Source organism: Mycteria americana, chromosome 8 (genome assembly GCF_035582795.1).
Source record: "Mycteria americana isolate JAX WOST 10 ecotype Jacksonville Zoo and Gardens chromosome 8, USCA_MyAme_1.0, whole genome shotgun sequence".
Lineage (NCBI taxonomy): Eukaryota > Metazoa > Chordata > Aves > Ciconiiformes > Ciconiidae > Mycteria > Mycteria americana.
Genome location: NC_134372.1, coordinates 48,488,336 through 48,505,345, shown reverse-complemented (window position 1 = coordinate 48,505,345; position 17,010 = coordinate 48,488,336). Strand labels below are relative to the sequence as shown.

The following is a 17,010-nucleotide window of genomic DNA, read 5'->3' as shown; positions in this document are numbered from 1 at the left end:
GCCCGGCTCCCTGTACTGGGACGTGGGGAGAGCCACGCTCAGCGTGATGGTCACGAGCGTCTCTGCAGAGCCCCCAGGGATGGGGGGTCAGCCTTCCCCACACGACGGTCTGCTCCCGGGGACATGGAGAGGGGAGACAGCCATTGCTTTTCTGTGGAGGGAAAGGGAAGACTAAGGCTATGCACCCAGAAGTCCTTTAATATGAAAGCAATGAAAATAGGAGCCATCGCTGCAGGTGGATGTGTTCCCCAGCGCACTCTCAATGTGGACCACAAAGCAAGCAGGCTCCAGCTCAGCCCCTTCCTCCTCGTCCTGGCAATCACCAGTCACAAAGACCTCGGTTGTCCCGTCCCGGTAGGACGTGACTCCTCCTGGACCTCTGCCATCACCGGGGCTGCTCAGCCCCCCGTCACATAGTCCCCGGCCTCCTCTTCCTCCCACCCGCTCGCCCGTGCCAGCGATGAGACGCTCGCCTCCAGCAGCCTGCAAAAGCCAGGGCAGGTCTTTCCTAGCAGCTCCAGCGCCGCGTGCGTGCCCCGACCGCGGCCACCAGCCCCTGCCATCCCCGGGAGCAGCCCTTGCTCTGGGGACTTCCAGCTATTCGCGCTACTGCGTGCGAGGGGGGCTCTGCCCCACTCCTGCGTGGCTGCTACTACTAAAAAAAGAAGGTGGGGGATGGCGTCGGGAAGGCGAGGCCGTCCTCAGCAACGCGTTGGATGCGACCTGTCCTTTCTGCGGGGGGAGAAGGCGTGCGGCAGGTGTGATCCGGTAATTAGCCGCTCGCGCCGAGGCTGGGAAGATTGAGGAGAGAGGTCATGTCAGCACAACCTGGCTAAATGCTTAACAAGCTGGTGTACTTTGATAGCTACTTAAGATGATTACTCACATCCTGCTAATAGAGCCTTTGCCAACCGGTGGGCGAGGTGGGGGGGGGGGGGGCTGGGGACCTCGCATTTCCATTTCAGAGCCTTGATGGCAGCACCAGGGGGGCCCTTAGCTCTCCCCCCTGCACATCAGCCTCCATCCTCTCCTTAATGATATGCGCTGCCATTGTGTCCACACACCCGGCCTGCTCCCCGCTGCGGCTTCGCTCGCAGACCTCATTTCGCTGCCGGCTGGAAAGCTCAAACGCGGAGATGAGATGGAGATTGGCAGCGGGAAAAAAGCAGCTTCCAACAAAGCAGGGTGAACCGGCACTGCTGGGGCTGCGGGAGTTCCCACGCTCGCTTGCCTTGCCCTCCATCCGGGCACGTGTCCCAAATGTGGGGAAGGAGGACAGCCCGGGGTCCTGGAGCCCAGCATCCCTGTGGCCGGGAGCCCGCTGAGCCGGGAGGACCTGCTAAACCTCTGGTTTGGGTGAAAGCTGTGCAAGGAGCACGTGGGTTCTGGTTACGGGTCGAGACCCGGGGACTTTTTTGGGTGGCCCAAGGGAAGAGCCTCCCCACTGCCGAGGACCGCGTGCACCCCGGTCCCTTCCTTCGGAGGCGAGGTCCCCTCTCCTCCGGGGGACTCGCAGTGTCACCCAGCAGAGGTGAGCACACCCACCGTTCCCGTCGCTGAACCCCACCTCCGCCTCGCTCCCCTCCTTCCCAGCGCTCCTTCTGGCCCCCCGGTGCTGCTTGGCAGCGCTCCCGGCATACTTCACGGCCCGGGTACCGCAGGACACGTCCACCGGCTACGCAGCCTTACGAAACCCCCTTTCCAGCTCACCTCCGGCACGCCGCGGAGTTTGCGCGTGGTGCGTGCAAAGGCAGCGAACGCCCAGAGATTCGTGGTGTCAAAGCAATGAAATATCAGAATCGGTCCTGAAATTCGGGCTGCTCCCCAAAAGAGTTGTGTCCCCGCTGAGCTGGCGCATGCCAAAATCCTGAGCAGCTCATCTCGCTCAGCTCAGCCAGGGAATGATTAATTGTTCCTGTGTTTGCCTGCCTGCCTCTTGGCACTCTCCTGGATGTTGAAGGCTGTCTGGAATATTTTAAAGTTGTGGGAGAGTTTTAAACTTGGGCTCTCTGGGTGTTTGGCTGCTCAGGGTTGAAAGGAATTCATGACTGCTGTGATAAACTACCTTTTGCGCCCGGTATCACTGTGGCATGTGTGACTGACACAGGACTGGAGAGTGAACATTAATTAAAACGTGGCACTGGGGGAGCGGAGAGCCACGAGCTTTCGGCGGGGAGATCAGGAGCTGCTTATTCATACCGAGAAGACAGGGAGAGGAGAGGGAATTCAGACCTGGTTCAATGACACACAGTTCCCATGTTGCTCTTCAGGATTTAAGGACACGAAAGCCGCCACATTTGCATTTTCCCCTGCTCTGCGATGGGGAGAACGGTCCCAGGGACAGGTCCAAGGGATGGTTGGGTCCGTGAGACAGACCTGGGTGGGGACAGGAGATTTCTCTGCACCGAGGTCTCCCAATGTGAAAGCTGAAGGGCTCTGCGTCTGCCTGGGCGACTCGCTCCCCTTATCTCTCCTTACGACGAGCAAGGACTGAATTCACATCCCTGCACGCCCTTGAGTCTGTCGGGGAGCTGTCGGCCACGGCTGATTTCTCTGGAGCCTGTTTGCAAAGCAAACTGCCAGGGCAGAGCCTGTCCCCGGGGTCTCGTCTCTGACCCCCTCCCGTCCTCCCCGTGCACGGGGCCCCGGCAGAGCGGGACACACAAGCCCCAGCATTGCCTGGCCTCGGATCCCATTTCCAGTGAGGGACGTCTCCGTGCTTTGCTTGCGGCAGCAGGATTTCAGGGCGTGTCCGTACCATAACGAAACACCTAAGCTGGCAGCAGCCTGAGCTCCAGCGCCACGTGGAGTACCCGTCCCGGCCCCGCAAGCCGTGTCGAGGCGATGCGGGCGCCGCGCTGGAGCCCGGCGCCGGAGCAGGCTCGTTAGGCTGGGCGCCGTGCCCGGCTGGCTCAGCTGGGCGGCAGCTGGAGCCAGGCTGGCTGATGGCTAACCTGCACCAGCATCCCTGCTCGGCCGTCGCCAGCATCCCCGCACGGCCATCGCCAGCGTCCCTGCATGGCCGTCACCAGCATCCCCGCACGGCCATCGCCAGCGTCCCCGCACGGCCGTCCCCTGCCTTCCCGGCTCCGGCAGGAGCACAGGCAGGGTCTGCTCACGCCTGCCCGTGGAGACGTGCCCCACCATCAGAGAAGTGCCACTACCAACTGGGAAATGTGCTGCTTGAAGGAGACACGCTCCCCGAGCTGTCGCCCTCCCAGATGTTCCCCACGCAGCCAGGGACGGGAGGAAGAGTCATTTCAGACTGGGCTCGGAGAGGGAGGGGAGACCCCCTCCTCGCCGCTCACCTTCCATCCCCATGCTCCCCACAAATGCCGTCGCCGCTTCTCACGTGGATCCTCCAGCCCCGTCAGCAGCACGGCACGGCGGGCGGTTAGCGTTATTATCGTGATTATTGTGAGCTTCTGGGACGAGCTCTGTAATTTCCCCCCGTCTCTTTCTTTCTGTCTCCTCTCTCCCATAAGCCGAGCATCAGGGTCTTGCTGTCACTTCCCACGCTGACAGGACGGAGCACGCTCCGGGGGACCGCCGTCCGCCGAGGACAGCCACATTACCCTCTGCCCCGCGCCATCTGCTACCAGCCGAGCACATCAAGACAGCGTGTGCGCCGGCACATCCAGCGCAGCAAAGTGCTCGCTGCCTCCCAGGCCAGCGGGGATTTCCTGGGCCAGTGAGACTAGTTAAAAGGATGCTGTCGTTTGCTTAACGACGCTCCCCCACACGCTGCCGTCAAACAGCGCTAAGAGCGTCATTTCCAAACCCGGCACTGCGCCGAGGGCCCGTGGCAAGGGCTGTGCCCTCCTCCCCGGGGCTCCCGACATGGGTCCCTGCGCCCAGGGGTGGACGAGCCCACCCAGCCCCCGCAGACAGCCCTGCCGCCGGCGTTGCGCTCCATCCACCCCGGCTGCCACGGCTTCTCCTGCTCCGTTACGCAGGCTGCCACCTCCAGCGGGCCGCAGACCACGGTGCTCCTCGCCCAGCAGTCTCCGAGCACTTTGCCAGTGCGGGTACCTCCTCCCCAGCTGGCAGGGGCAACAGAGGCGATGGGGGGATTTCTGAGCGGGGAACGGAACTCTCCCCCTATAAGATGACACCACTTTCCAAACCACGTTTCTGCCAACCCTCCTTTCCAGCCGGCCGGGCCCGTGGCTCCCGGCTGGTCCCAGGGAGCACCCAGCGCACCCGCACAGGGACAGGAGGGATGCCGTGGAAGCGGTTCGTCAAACAGTGGGTGCAACACCTGCGTGCGCCTGCTCCTGAACCACCATCTCTTCTTGCGTGAAATGGGGACGACTGCCCCGGCTATCGCCTGGCCGTGGCTCCTCTCTGTGCAAGTCTTCGAACGCCTCCAGGCAGGGCTCCCACGTGTCCAGCCTGGCCGGGAGCCCTGCCCTGGGCTGCTGCGGCTGGAGAGGAGCCCAGCCAGCCCGAAGATACGCCTCGTCCTCCTGCTACACCAGCCTCACGCCCGTTCTGCCTCCGGAGCTGCCCGGTGCTGCTCTGGTTTCAGGAGGACCGACGTGAGCTCGCCGCAGTCAGACAAGCTCAGCTGGGGAATGCTGAACCCCAATCGCACCCCATCACCTCTCCATCCTCGCTCCCAAAGCCTTTCCCTTCCTCCTCCCGCCGGCACAGGACTTGCCCCGGCAGCACACGACAGCAGGGTCAGGACAGCCGTGCCCGTGCTCGGATGCTTCCCGCAGCACGGAGCCAGAAACAGTATTTCCTTCCTCGCAGCCAGCTGCACGGGGAAGGGGATTTTTGGCTGATGAGAAGATTACGGTCTCTGACACCGCATCTCCGCCTCTGCTTGCCCGGGCCACCTCCGACCGGGCTCCTTTCATCAGACAAAGCAGCCAGCAGCAGAAGCCTCCGTCGCACGTGGCTCAGCTCCGGTGCTGCGGTGCAGCTGATGCCGGCGAGGCCATGGGATTATTGTTTCCCTGACAGCAGCCGTCACTGCTATCTTTGGATTTGTTTCAAGATGCTCAGTGGGCATCTGTTCTGTGAAATGTTAAAGGCTCTGCTGAGCTGCATACTGAACAGGCTCCTGCACTGGCTGAGCTGGGGGTGGGCTGCACTTTGCTGGAGTTTGAGACAATTTTATATATATATATATGTATATATATATAATCATAGAATCATAGAATGGTTTGGGTTGGAAGGGACCTTAAAGATCATCTAGTTCCAAACCCCCTGCCACGGGCAGGGACACCTTCCACTAGACCAGGTTGCTCAAAGCCTCATCCAACCTGGCCTGATTTTTATATGTGTGTGTATATATACATATACATATACATATATATATATATATATATAACAGGCAGCAGGCTGGCTTGAGCGGCACGGCTCCAAGCAGCGAGGCAGGGATGCTGCCAGGCCTGCCCATCAAGCTGCCAAGGGCTGCCCGTTCAGCACCTTAAAGCAAGCTGCGGACATCTCCATCGGCCCGCAGGCTCAGCGGGCACCACGCCACGCTGGCCGACGGCTCGGCCTGTGGAGAGCACAGCCTGGCACGAACCGTGCTGTGAACCACCAGGTGCCGAGCGAAAGGCATAAAAGACCTTTTCCAGGTTACCTTTGTTTTAAAAATGAGGCTTTTTGGTAAGATCTACTTAGAGGGAAGGGTTGTCTGTAGAGAGTTACTTGGCGATGGCCGCTGGACTGTAGACGCACGCCTTGCGCAGATGAACTCCAAGAAGCGGACACGCTGCAGTGGAGACCCTATTTCCAAACTCAGACCCGAGAGATTTCTGCAATGAGGTTCTTCAAGTTGCAAAATACTTGTTGCAAAGCTGAAAGGGCCCTCGGGATCCTGCCACTACGGCCTTTCGTTTGTGCCTCTCCTTCGCAGAGCGGAGAGGTCTCCCGGTGACTAACAGGGTGCCTGAGCCACTTGCCCAGGACTTGCTGAACAAGAGCCTCTTTGCCTCCCAAGAGCAGAGCTACAGGAGCAAACCTTCCCCGGAGCTCCTGTGCCAACGCCTTCGCCCCCGGGTCAGCTTGTTCCTGGCAAACACTGCAACGTTTCTACATCAAAGGTGTCATGAGCAAACGTTCGAACCAGCCATTGACCAAGAGAACACTTTGGCTGGAGAAATGAAATGCTGAGCAGCTTGGAGAAGCTCTGAGAGAGCAGAAGTGCACGGGGGAAAAGAAAAAAAGAGACTTTTCAGGTAAATCACGCGGAACGGTGACTTCAGCCCAGCCTAGATGCAGAGCCGGGACTGTCTTAGGATCTGCTGGAAAAACTCAATGAACGGTGATAGCGTTGCCCTCGTAATGGGTCTGGCCCAGCGGGCTTCCTTAAGCAAAGATCTCAGCCCTGCAAACGGGTGCTGAGGAGAGATCGGCACCCGGGAGCTGCACCCCAGGAGGAGCCCACCCTCGACACAGCCGGTGCCGACACAACGTCCCTGCTCAGCGGGCACAGATGTCACTCGGATGCCCGGAAGGATGGCGAGACAAAATATTGTTTGGTAACACGTGTCGCCAGCTTTGCGGCAACGACAGTGTCGGCTGCGCTGCGACGTGCGAGCTTCAGCTGCGGCTCTGCAAGCCGAAAACTGGCACGCCGAGACGACACGAGAGCAACGCGGCACCACGCTGACTTGCAAATTGTCACAGGGCCTTTCCTGGCTTCTGGGAGGTTTTTCGCCATCCCCACGTTATTTATACACCTATTCCTTTGTGTTTAAAGCTCCCCAGAAGAGAAGTGCCAGGCGTTTCCCAAGCGGCTCGCCGTGCCGCCCCAGCAGAGGGGCGGCAGGACAGCACAGGCGCCCGAGGACACGCGCTGCAAAGTTTGCAAACCAAAGCCACCGAAGCTACCGACGCCACGAACGGAGCGTCAGACCGAGTGGATTTTGCTGCTTGCGGCTGCAATATGAAAGACTCGCTCAGGACCTCCCTGGCGGCGTTGCTGGCCAGATCCGGCACCGGTAACGCTTGGCATGGCAGCATTCGTGCACGTCAGCAGCGGGGAAAAGCAGCAGGGAAGGGATGCCGGTGCCCTGGACTTGAGTCCAGCCTCAAGCGCTGCCTTCCCCGGGTCCCGCTCAGGCGCTGGCAGCGTGGGCGAGGGCAGCCTGGGCTCAGGCCAGGTCCAGCCTTCACAGGCTTGCAAGAGATGACGCTAGAAGCAGACGGCGTACGAACGCTTTGCTGGAAGCACGCAGGAGGCATTAGAAGAAGCATCGTACACAGCTGCGGTGTCGGAGGAGAAAGCCTCGGCCCTGCTTTGTGTATTCTCAAACCTAGCCCAGCTTGAGGACGTGGCCCCGAAGGACAGGAGAGCTGGGACGCTCGTGACTCTGTCTCCCCAGGGCATCCCACAGCGGAAGGGTCTGCGAACGTCCCTGCCGCTCCTGTTCACAATTACACGGCGCTTTCGCAGACCGAGTGCTGCACAGCAGAAAATACCGGGAAACGGCAAAACATCCCTTTGAAAGGGAATCTATTTCGTTGAGAAGAAAAAAAGCGGATTATTTTTACCCTCCTGCCACGGTGGCAGCTAATGCTGTCACGGGGAGCTCCAGAGTCTTGATCAGATGCTGCAAAACATCCCCCTGCGTGGGGCACAGCCCTCACCCGGGTAAATGGTGCTCTCGGGCAAGGCTGGGCTCGGCGTGCTGCCTTCCCCCGCCCCACGGTACTGGCTAAGTGATTTGCTCCTGGTGGAAAGTGCTTGCTGACCCAGCAGGCTGGAGCTGCTCGTTTAAGAGTTTCCTGGCTGCTGGAGTGGCTTTTCCAGGTTTCAGAAGTGCCTGCAGAAAAAAAGTGAAGGTGAGGAGCCCAGGGAGGCAAGCTGGGTCTCCGGGGCCGGAGCGGCGCAGGAGATGCTGGTGGGCTCTTCCCTGCCAGCAGCAGAACGTGGTTTGAGCACTTTCTAATATTAATTAGACCTTTCGCTGATAATAAGTCGTTCCAGATTTTGCAAACGAAGTCTCGGCTTTTGAATGCTTCACGCAGAGCCCAGCGCTCCTCAGAGAGCTGGGCTGGAGAGCGGGGATGTCTTGCAGCCACTTTTCCAGGAGACAGGGACCCACAGGGACACGGACGAGACCCGTACGGCTGCTCCTTTGGGGACAGTCCCCCCATGCTGCCTGTGGACAGGGCAGGATGGCAGGGGACAGCCGCAGACCTCCCTCAGACCCCACGGGGTGCCCCGGAGCATCCCCATCGACGGCCCAAGCTGGATGGTCCCCGAGGACGCATTTTGCTCCGTCACGCTCCCCTGCCGCAGCACGGGTGCCGGCCCGCGGCCGTGCCCAGCTCAGGACCAGCCCTGCTGTTGTAGGGGCCGGACCAGCCCCAGAACCACTGTGAGAAATCAGCACCGGCCGCTCCAGCTGCTCCGAGCGGAAAAACAACCCCAAGCCAGCTTCGTTCCTCTGACGGGCAGGCCGGCGGGGGCTGGCGGGGGGAGCGGGGTGCTGCTCCCCACCCAAACCCGAGCCCGGGCTCCCCCTGCCCTGCCAGCACGGCTGCTCCCAGCTCCGTGCCACCGGCCGCAGCAAGCTCCCGGCCCTGCTGCGATGCTGCCGATGCTCTTGCTCCTGCCGGGCTCGACGCCTGCTCTTCTCTTTCGGGAACCTTTAAGCTTCCCCCCCCGCCCCCGGCCCCAACTCCAGGAGGAATCCCCTGCTGTCAGCTGCTCTCCTGGCACAACGATCCCTCATTTCCAGAGATAAGAGACCGAGTGAGGCGCCCGCCCTCCTGCACTCCTCCGCACTACCTGCGCCTGGAGAATTGCCGCTCTCACCAAACACGCGTATCGGGGGGAACGTGCTGGGGGGACCAGCGGGCTCCCAGCTGCCAGCCCCCCAGGAAGCTTGCAGGGAGGCAGTCGGAATAATCAGTCTTTGCCCTTCTCCGGTGCCTTTCAGCCGAGGATCTCAAAGCACGCTGATCTGGAGGCTAATTAGGCAGAAATGGGAACAGCTGGCAGGACAGCGGCGGGATGCGAGGCGGCCTCGATCCGGCCTTGCTGGCTGCTCACACCGCAGAGCAGTGGGCAGGAGGTTGTGCATCCATCTCTGCTCTACCCTGGGATTAACTCTTACCTGTCTCCCGCTTCCCTAAAATGGTTGTGGATGCTCCTGGTCCATCCCAGGCTGAGGCAGAGCTCACCTTCAGGCAAAGAGACACACATCGGTGATTAAGATGATGATTTATTTTTCCAGGTAGGACTGGGCCAACAGTCTGGGCAGGCGGTGAAGAGCCTGAGCCCCGATCCTAATACTCTCACACCGGTTCAGAGCAAAAATCTGGGGGCTCAAACCCCCTTTGCCTGAACAGGGCTTTGCGGGAGCGAGTCTCACTCCCCGGGCCAGGTTTCACCGGCACGCCCAGCTGAACGGGGGCACGCAGGGGCCCAGCCGAGGCTTGTGATGGCCACCCTGCCCACTCAGTTGTGATGGCCACCCTGCCCACTCGAGGGCAGCTGTGGGACCACCGCTGGCAGGCACGTCCTCCTGCCTTTGGGCACAGCTTTTCCGGAGAAGCTGGGCAGGATCAGGTTCCTGCCTGCAGATTAGGTCCATCCCGGGCTGTTACACCCAGCCCAGCGGCAGATCACAGAAATGCTCCTTCCTGCTCTGAACGCCGAGCTTTCGGCTTTGGGAGCATCCTGCAGCAACGAGCTCCACGTGCCCATCACGCCTCACGTGGACGAGCACTTCTTTTCATGGGTTTCAAGCTTCCCCGCTCTTTCCAGGGCCGTTCAGTATCTCACTCCTCTCCTACATCCGTGGAAGTGATTTTTTTGGTAGGTGACGCAGACGCAGTGGGACCGGGAAGCTGCAGAGCGTGGCACGGCTCTGCCCAAGGCCGGGGAGAGGAATGGTTTCCCCGCGCAGGTCCCAGCCCCAAGCCCAATGCTCAAAGAAACGCTTTCTTCCCACGGCCAGAGGTTCCCCTGCTTGACAAAAGCCGCGGGAGGAGACGTGGGGCAGACAAACGATTAGAAGGCGAGTGCTAAAGGACATCCATAGGAATTAGATAATCTGTCCTCTCCGCGGCCAAGTGCCCACCTCGATGGGCAGAGGGACGGGAGGCTCCGCGATACGTCTCCGTTATGGACGTAAACCTTTTCCTCCCCCCACGCAATGAAAACGGCATCGATAGATCCCCCATCTGCTCACATACATCACACACTTCACTCCAGTTTATTAGCTGGAATAAATCATAAATATTTCATTATACATCAACGACGCTCAACTCCGGGAAGGCGCAATCCATCACCTCGACACTCCTTGCGACCTGCCGCCATGCAATAAGCTTTCCAGTCTATTAAACAAGATTGATACAGTGTACTAGGACGGACTAGGGGAATTTATTTATGGAGCGCTGGGAGAGGGAGGGCACCGAACGCGTGGTGCCGCATGGGCAGATCGGAGCGGCTCCCGTTAGCCCCTTGGAGCGGGTACCCAACCAGAAAGCCCCGGAGCAGCCAGAGGCAAAGTCCCGCCCTGGGCACGGTGCGAGGTAAGAAGATGCCGTGGGCAAAGCAGGGCCCGGGCTGAACCCCGGGGTGCCCAGGTCTGGGTGCAGGACCTGTGCAAGGAAGGGGAGCTCCCGCTCCGGGCTGGGCCGCGTGGGTGGATTGGCAGAGCTCCGGCAGAAAGCTCCCACCGCTGCCCTGCTCAGCACCCACACGCTCACCGGCACAGAGAGGAGAGCCCGGCGCTGCCGTGGCTGCACGGGAGCAGTAGCCGCTGTTCTGCGCTGGTGAACGGGTTCCGCGGTGCTCTGAGAGCTGCGTGTGCCGAGAAATAAGTAGCATTTTGCTACTCTTCGAAGCTCCGGGCTTATTTTAATGCCACACCTTCTTCTTTACTTCTGCCCACGGTGAAAACGAACACGTTCTCCAGCTCAGCAGAGGCCGGCAGCAATCAGAGGGGACCTTTCCAGCGCACGGTGCAACCACAGCACTGCTCCTCGCCCTCCGCCGCCGCCACGTCCCAAGTGTGGGGCACCGCCACCCGCGCTTCACCCCTATCCCCTTATTGCTGTGGCACACGGCAGCAACGCTCCCACGAACTGTCGTTATCTCCCCTCCGTCAAGGGTGCAAAGGGGAAGCGATTCACCGAGGGCGACGCAGAGCAGCTCTGAGCCCACGCTCGGCACTCTCAGCTGCTGCTCTTTCCATGCCGGAGCTGACGGAAAGCCCAGCACCAGCCCGGCAGAAGCACGCGTCCTCCAACGGGGACCTTGCAGACGGCCGCAGGTCAGCCCCCAGCTCAGGAATCCGACCTCATCCATCCAAGAGAGACGTCGTCTCCCCAAGGCACAGCTGCCTTTAGGAGCAACAGCAGCACTGCTGTTAGGAACTCGCTGGTTGAGTCGCGGCCGTGCAACCGGCCGATGAGTTACCGATACCTGGCGGACGCTCAGCGAGATGCTAACCGGGCGCACGGTAACGCGGAGCCTCTCCACGGCGCGCCACGCCGCTGGGATTGATTAGAGGCAGCCTTGCTCCCGAAGCCGATTGACGCAGCCTCGGCAATGATGATGTATGCGTACATATCTATTTAATGAAATGCTAAATGATAGGCTAAATAACAGAAGCAACTTTAGCTTGATTTATTGCATGGAAATGAATATTGTTTGTCACTGCTGTCAGCCATCTTGGCTAAGAACAGGGGTTACGAACACAAATTGTAGCTAATTAACAGTAATTAGCACTTCTGAAATTCTGGATTTCGGCTCCTTTGCAGAGCCCGGTTGCGCAGCAGGTCGCCTGCCTGGGTTGCCGAAGGCTCGTCACCTTGCCCTGTCACCCCCATCCGCTCCTGCACTTCCGCACACGCGTTCCCTGAAATCAGGCTACTTTCCTGGGGCTTGCTCCGTTCCTCCTCGCCTCCCCCGCTGCTGCCTCCGTCCCCGACTGCTGCAGCAGGGAAACACGGCAGCAAAACCCTGGGCTCCTCCGGCAGAATCAAAGTTAACCAGAGCCAACCCTGCCCCTGCCCTTTCCACAGGTGCTCGGATCTTCTTTTGAGTTACGAGGGGACCTGCGAAAGCTCCTGTTAATCCTGACCCAGGGCGTAAAGTTGAAATCTTGAAATTCTGCTTTTGCACACCTTTTCCACCCTGCGAGACCTGCCAAGCTCCCAAAGACCGGCTCGCTGCTGCCTCCAGAGCCTGTCTCAGCAGTGGAGCGGCTCTTGGGGACTCCTCAAGTCCATCTACCCTCACCCGGTCGCTTGGACCAGCAAAATGCCTTCCCTGGGCTCACAAAAGACAATGACCAAAAATAAACGGGCTGCTTCTGCAGGGGCACGGGGCTGCTCCAAGGCACCGCTCCCGCTGCGGTGTACCGAGGGTTTGGTGTGCGCCGCAATCATTAATAAAGCATCAAAGGCTCCTGAGGGGGAGAGTTTGAAAACTTCTTCAAAAAACACATGCATATTAATAATGCACCAATTATTCATGAGGAAACCATCTCCTCTCCCCAGCAACTTCCAGGGCTCCCGGTTTCTCGGGTGCTGCCTGGGTGCGGTGCAAAAGCTCTTCCCAGTGACCCAGCCCTGCCCAGCAGAGCCCCTGGCACCAGCTCTCCACCGGGAGAAGTGCCGGCACCGCGCTTCTCGAACCAGCAGCTATCCTGGCACTGGCAGCCCCGGCACAGCGCCTCAACGCTCTCGCTGGCAGCAGCCCTACCTATCTGCTACCCGTCTTGCTGCCAAAACCCTCCAGTGGAGCCAGGGAGCGGAAGAGAGGCGAGCAGCTCAGCGGTTGCAGCCCGGAGATACGTTCCTGTGGTTGCCAACAGGCAAGTCAGCTCGGAGAGGAGCCGGCTGCGATCCCTGCAGGTCCCGTTGACCGGCACGTGGTGTCAGAGAGCCTGGTGAGCCCCGGTGCTGATGCTCTGCAGGGGGGGGTGATGGATTTCCTAGCAAACCCCAGCCCAGAGCCTCCTCAAGGCCCAGAGCAAGCTCTGCTTCGACCCCCTGGAAGGGAAGAGCCCTTCACCCTCTGGGCAGACGGAGGAGCTGCCCCGAGGGGTCTGGATGAGGATTCTTGTTCTCCAGGCATGGGCTGTGCAGCCACCGAGCTCAGCCCAGCACGGGGAGGTTTGCCGTTGCCTTCACTGCAAACCGCCCGGTGCCGGCGGGAGCCTTGCAGGGAGGCGCGGACGTCCAAAGACACCGATATAACGAGGATGATACCAGTTGCTCCCATGCCTCTCCCCAAAACAATATCTGAGAGTAATAGGTGGCTGTCACGCTTGGCAGGCCGCCGTCCGCTAAGGCAGAGCAAGATTTCGACGCCGTTACAGATTTCTACCTGCGTGAAATCCGGAGGTAATTTAATGGCTCACGAGAAAGGAAATAAATCTATTAGAACGGAATCGCTGTTTGTTTACGTATCTTGCCATGAACAGCACCGCCAGCAGCAGCAGCAGCAGGTGTATGTGCAAGCACCATTTATTTACATAATAAAATTGCCAAGTAGATTTGTAGCTCAGGGGCATCCTTGCCTCTCCGTGCGTGTGCCTAACTCCCATCAGCACTAACGGCAGGCGCTGTGTGCTCAGCGAGCGGGGAACAGACCCTCCAACTGCCCTCCTGGCTGGCACTAAGAGAGGTAGGGATGCAGACGTCTCGATGTGTCGGTTCCTCTCCCCCCCCGGTTTGGCCAGGGGGTGGGAATTGCATCGCAGCTTCAAGCTGCTTTGCAGTCCTCCCCATCTATGAGAGCTGTCGGGTCTGCTGCCAGCTGCCTGCTCCCGGGAGAGAGGGGGTTAAGCAACTGACTCCCCACTCTCAAAATTTCTCCAGAGACCCCTGGAGCATCCAGCATGAGGAAAAAAGAAAGCAGGGGGAAAAAAAAAAAAAAAACACAAAAAAACCCAGCCTGGAATGAATTTCTGTCATGCTCTGCAACGGGGAAGTTTGTTTGTATTCCACAGGCAGCAGCGCTGAGCCTGCTGTCAGAGCCACGCTGGGAAAAAGGGCAAAACCCTGCCGAGATGAAAGAATGTGAAGCACTGGTACAGCCTCCCCTGGCATTTACACCTGGAAAAAAAAAAAAAAAAATCACTCAAGGGCATCTCGCAAAGAGCTGTGCTAATAAGGCACTCCTCCCCACGCTGCGTGGCTTGATTGGAGATGGAGCGGTGCAGGGAACGCTGGCAGCGTCTCCAGGTACCTGGGAGGCGAAGGCTGCAGATAAGACAAGACTGATCGCATCCCGGTAATCCTGAGCTGCGCTCTCCCCCACTCTGCTTCCAGCCAGGGGACGGGGGAGTCGGGGACTTGCTGCTGGACAGACGAGGAGTGCAGCTACCCCCTGTCTCGGCTGATAAATCAGCGATCCCTGCCCCTCACAGCCGTATTTCTAAAGGCTCCTCGAGTTTATTGTACCTCTCAGGCAGCAGGGTGAGAAGCCGGGATGATGCTCACTGACCCCGTCCATCCTGAAGCCTGTTCGGTGCAAGTCCCCCCCCCGTCCGCGCTCTGCTCTACAACCCCGACCCGACGGCTGTGAGCGGGCTCGTGCCACCACGCAGACCTGGCTCTGCTCTCACGAGGACTTTTCTCCTGGGGCACCTTGCTCGGCCGGAGTGTTCTGCTTAGCGCAGGAGAGAAGGCACGGCAGTATTTAGGCAGCGGCTGACTAACCTCTTGCGACGCTTAGTCCTGCTGCACCATGCCTTCGCACAGGATTCACCCCCAAGGGTGCATCTTCTGGTCACTCTGGTTTTAAAGAACTGATGTTCCAAAGAGAAAACAAAGCACGGGAAACTACAGGACAGGAAAGATGTCGGTTATTTTTGGTCCAATTTGCATGAAAACAGGCTATAACCCCAGCCATGGGACTGCACCAGTGAAGTTGTGGTGGATGCATGAGGTGGGCTCTTGGGTGTGTGCCGAAGTCTGGAGCCTTGGGTTCTGCACACAAAGTCGAGGCTGACTTTGTGTGCAGAACCCAAGCAGGAGCAGTCCCCCAGCAGGAGCATTTCTGATGCCTGCTCCTCACGCCCACGCTGACTGGGATGGGCGGGAGATGGGCGCAGAACGTACGCGCATCTGGCGGCTTCCTTCTTTGTGAACTGCGAAGCTCACCCCATCCTCAGCACCATTTCATGTTCCTTCACAGACATCGAGGGTTCTAGGTGAACGCGAAGGGCTGGTTTAAGGCTGGCAGTGGTGTCGGCGGCTCTCTAAAACCCGCAAATGAACAGAGCTAGCAGCTTCAGCTTGATCTGCAGACACATTAGGGGAGCTTGGAAAGCATCATCCACCGCATCCCCCCCAAACCCCGAACCCTCTCCCACCCCTGCAAGACGGGCTTCCCAGCGAGCCCAAATAGCCAGCAGGTTTTGGCTAGCAAACACAAAGGCCCATCTCCCTACTATTGTTTCAGGGCCTCGGGGATTGCTGCATATGGTGGCTGCTCCAGCCTTGGCTTGGGTTGGCGTTAGACCTCCTTACACGACACACGCCAGCAGACAAAGTCCTGGGCACCAGCTTTCGGCCAGGAGAGGACAGCACCGAATGGATTAACAGAAACTCAGACCTCGGCAGAGCCTGGCAGCATCCCGGCTCCTGCCTGCCCTTGGCAGAGGTGCTGTACCTCCTTTCTGGGTACGCTCTGCACATGTAGCTCAGCATGACCAGGAGCCTCTCCAACCCTTCAGCACATCACAGACCTGAAGGACAAGCAGCAGATGAAGCTTCTCCAGCCCGGGGAGGCTGCACACCCTGCTCCAAGGGGGCCATACTCCTCTAATGGGAAATAGCAGATAAACCAGCCGAACCTTTGAACGTTTCTGCAAGCCAGGCAGCCAAGACTTTGTAGGTTCACTCATCATTAGCAGGAACTCATGGGTGACCGATATGACACAAGTAGGCTGGGCGGAGGGAGCCCCCTCCCGCTGCTTGCAGCCAGAATTACTGCAGAAGGGTTTGCCCAGCAGACAAGACAGAAAAGAAAATGGATAAGTAAAAATGAAAAGCATTTTTTTTTTCACATTAGCATTTCAATATTTATAGAAATCCCTGCAGACGACAAGATGAAAAAGAAAACTCAAAGACTAATAAATAAGTAAATGCTCCAAGGTGTGGCAGCCCAGCTGAACGTGGCTGCCACTCAGCTGGCGAAACTTAAGAGCATGGTAACCACGCGTGCGTGGCTAAAAGTAATAATGGTAATAATAAAAACATTAGATTAAACCCCTCTGCTTTGGCTTCTGCCCTCTGCAGAACAGCTGAGGGATCAATTACACCTTAGCTAAAGAGAGCACTACCTCTTCTTGTCCGTGCCGTGACCTGTCCCAGTCTCTGGTGAGACAAATTATTAAATAAAGCAGAGATGGGAGATTGTTGACTAAGAGAGGCAGCGGTGGGATGTGAGGAAAGATATCTGCCTTAAATTGTTTGCTTAAATATACAGAAACCTATACTTTTGCTTACAGCGTAATATCATTAGTCGTAAGTAAGTATGATCTCAATTGTCTTGAGCAAAACCCAGAGGGATGACTCTTGTTGAAAGTAAAGAGCCTCTCAAAGCCAGAGTCGTTCAGCTCTTCGTCAAGCACTATTACCAGCCCAATAAAATACCCAAGAAAAACCTCACCACTTCACGGCGCTTGGTCTCGGATCACGCCTGCTAAAAGTGATCCCTCGCTTTCCTGTGCTGGGGAAGGAAGGAAATCAGGCCACTGGCTTCCCGGCTCGTCCTACGAGCTCTAATCAATTTGTGCAATTCCCCAACCCTGCTCCACTTACGGCTGTGCTGGGTTATGTAAATCAAACGCCGAAAACTGTTCAGCATGCTAAACAGATTGCGTGGGCACCAGCAGAGTGCCTCCAGCAACGGGAAACCCGGCAAACGAGGAGGAAGGGAAAGCTGAGGACACAAAATAAGGCAGAAAAATAATAGATGGGCAAAGGTGGAAGGAAGGTCTAGCTTCAATAAATTTCCTCTTGAGCTGGGCATCTCTGGCGACAGGACTGAAGATAATCACAGAATCACAG

At 58.4% G+C, this 17,010-nt stretch overlaps 1 protein-coding gene across 4 annotated transcripts in view; it reads right to left on the bottom strand.

Annotated features, from left to right (window-relative positions):
- Nucleotides 1-17,010, bottom strand: part of ACSF3 (acyl-CoA synthetase family member 3) — a 67,230-nt gene that overhangs the window by 4,493 nt on the left and 45,727 nt on the right. The window contains exon 8 of one of the 4 annotated variants that reach the window (XM_075511098.1): nucleotides 15-151. The exons of the other annotated variants lie outside the window; for them this stretch is intronic. Within the exon in view, the coding sequence (XP_075367213.1) occupies nucleotides 51-151 (101 nt within the window). The 3' untranslated portion in view covers nucleotides 15-50. Of the gene's footprint in view, nucleotides 1-14; nucleotides 152-17,010 lie in introns of those variants that run through there. 4 annotated transcript variants of the gene reach the window in all.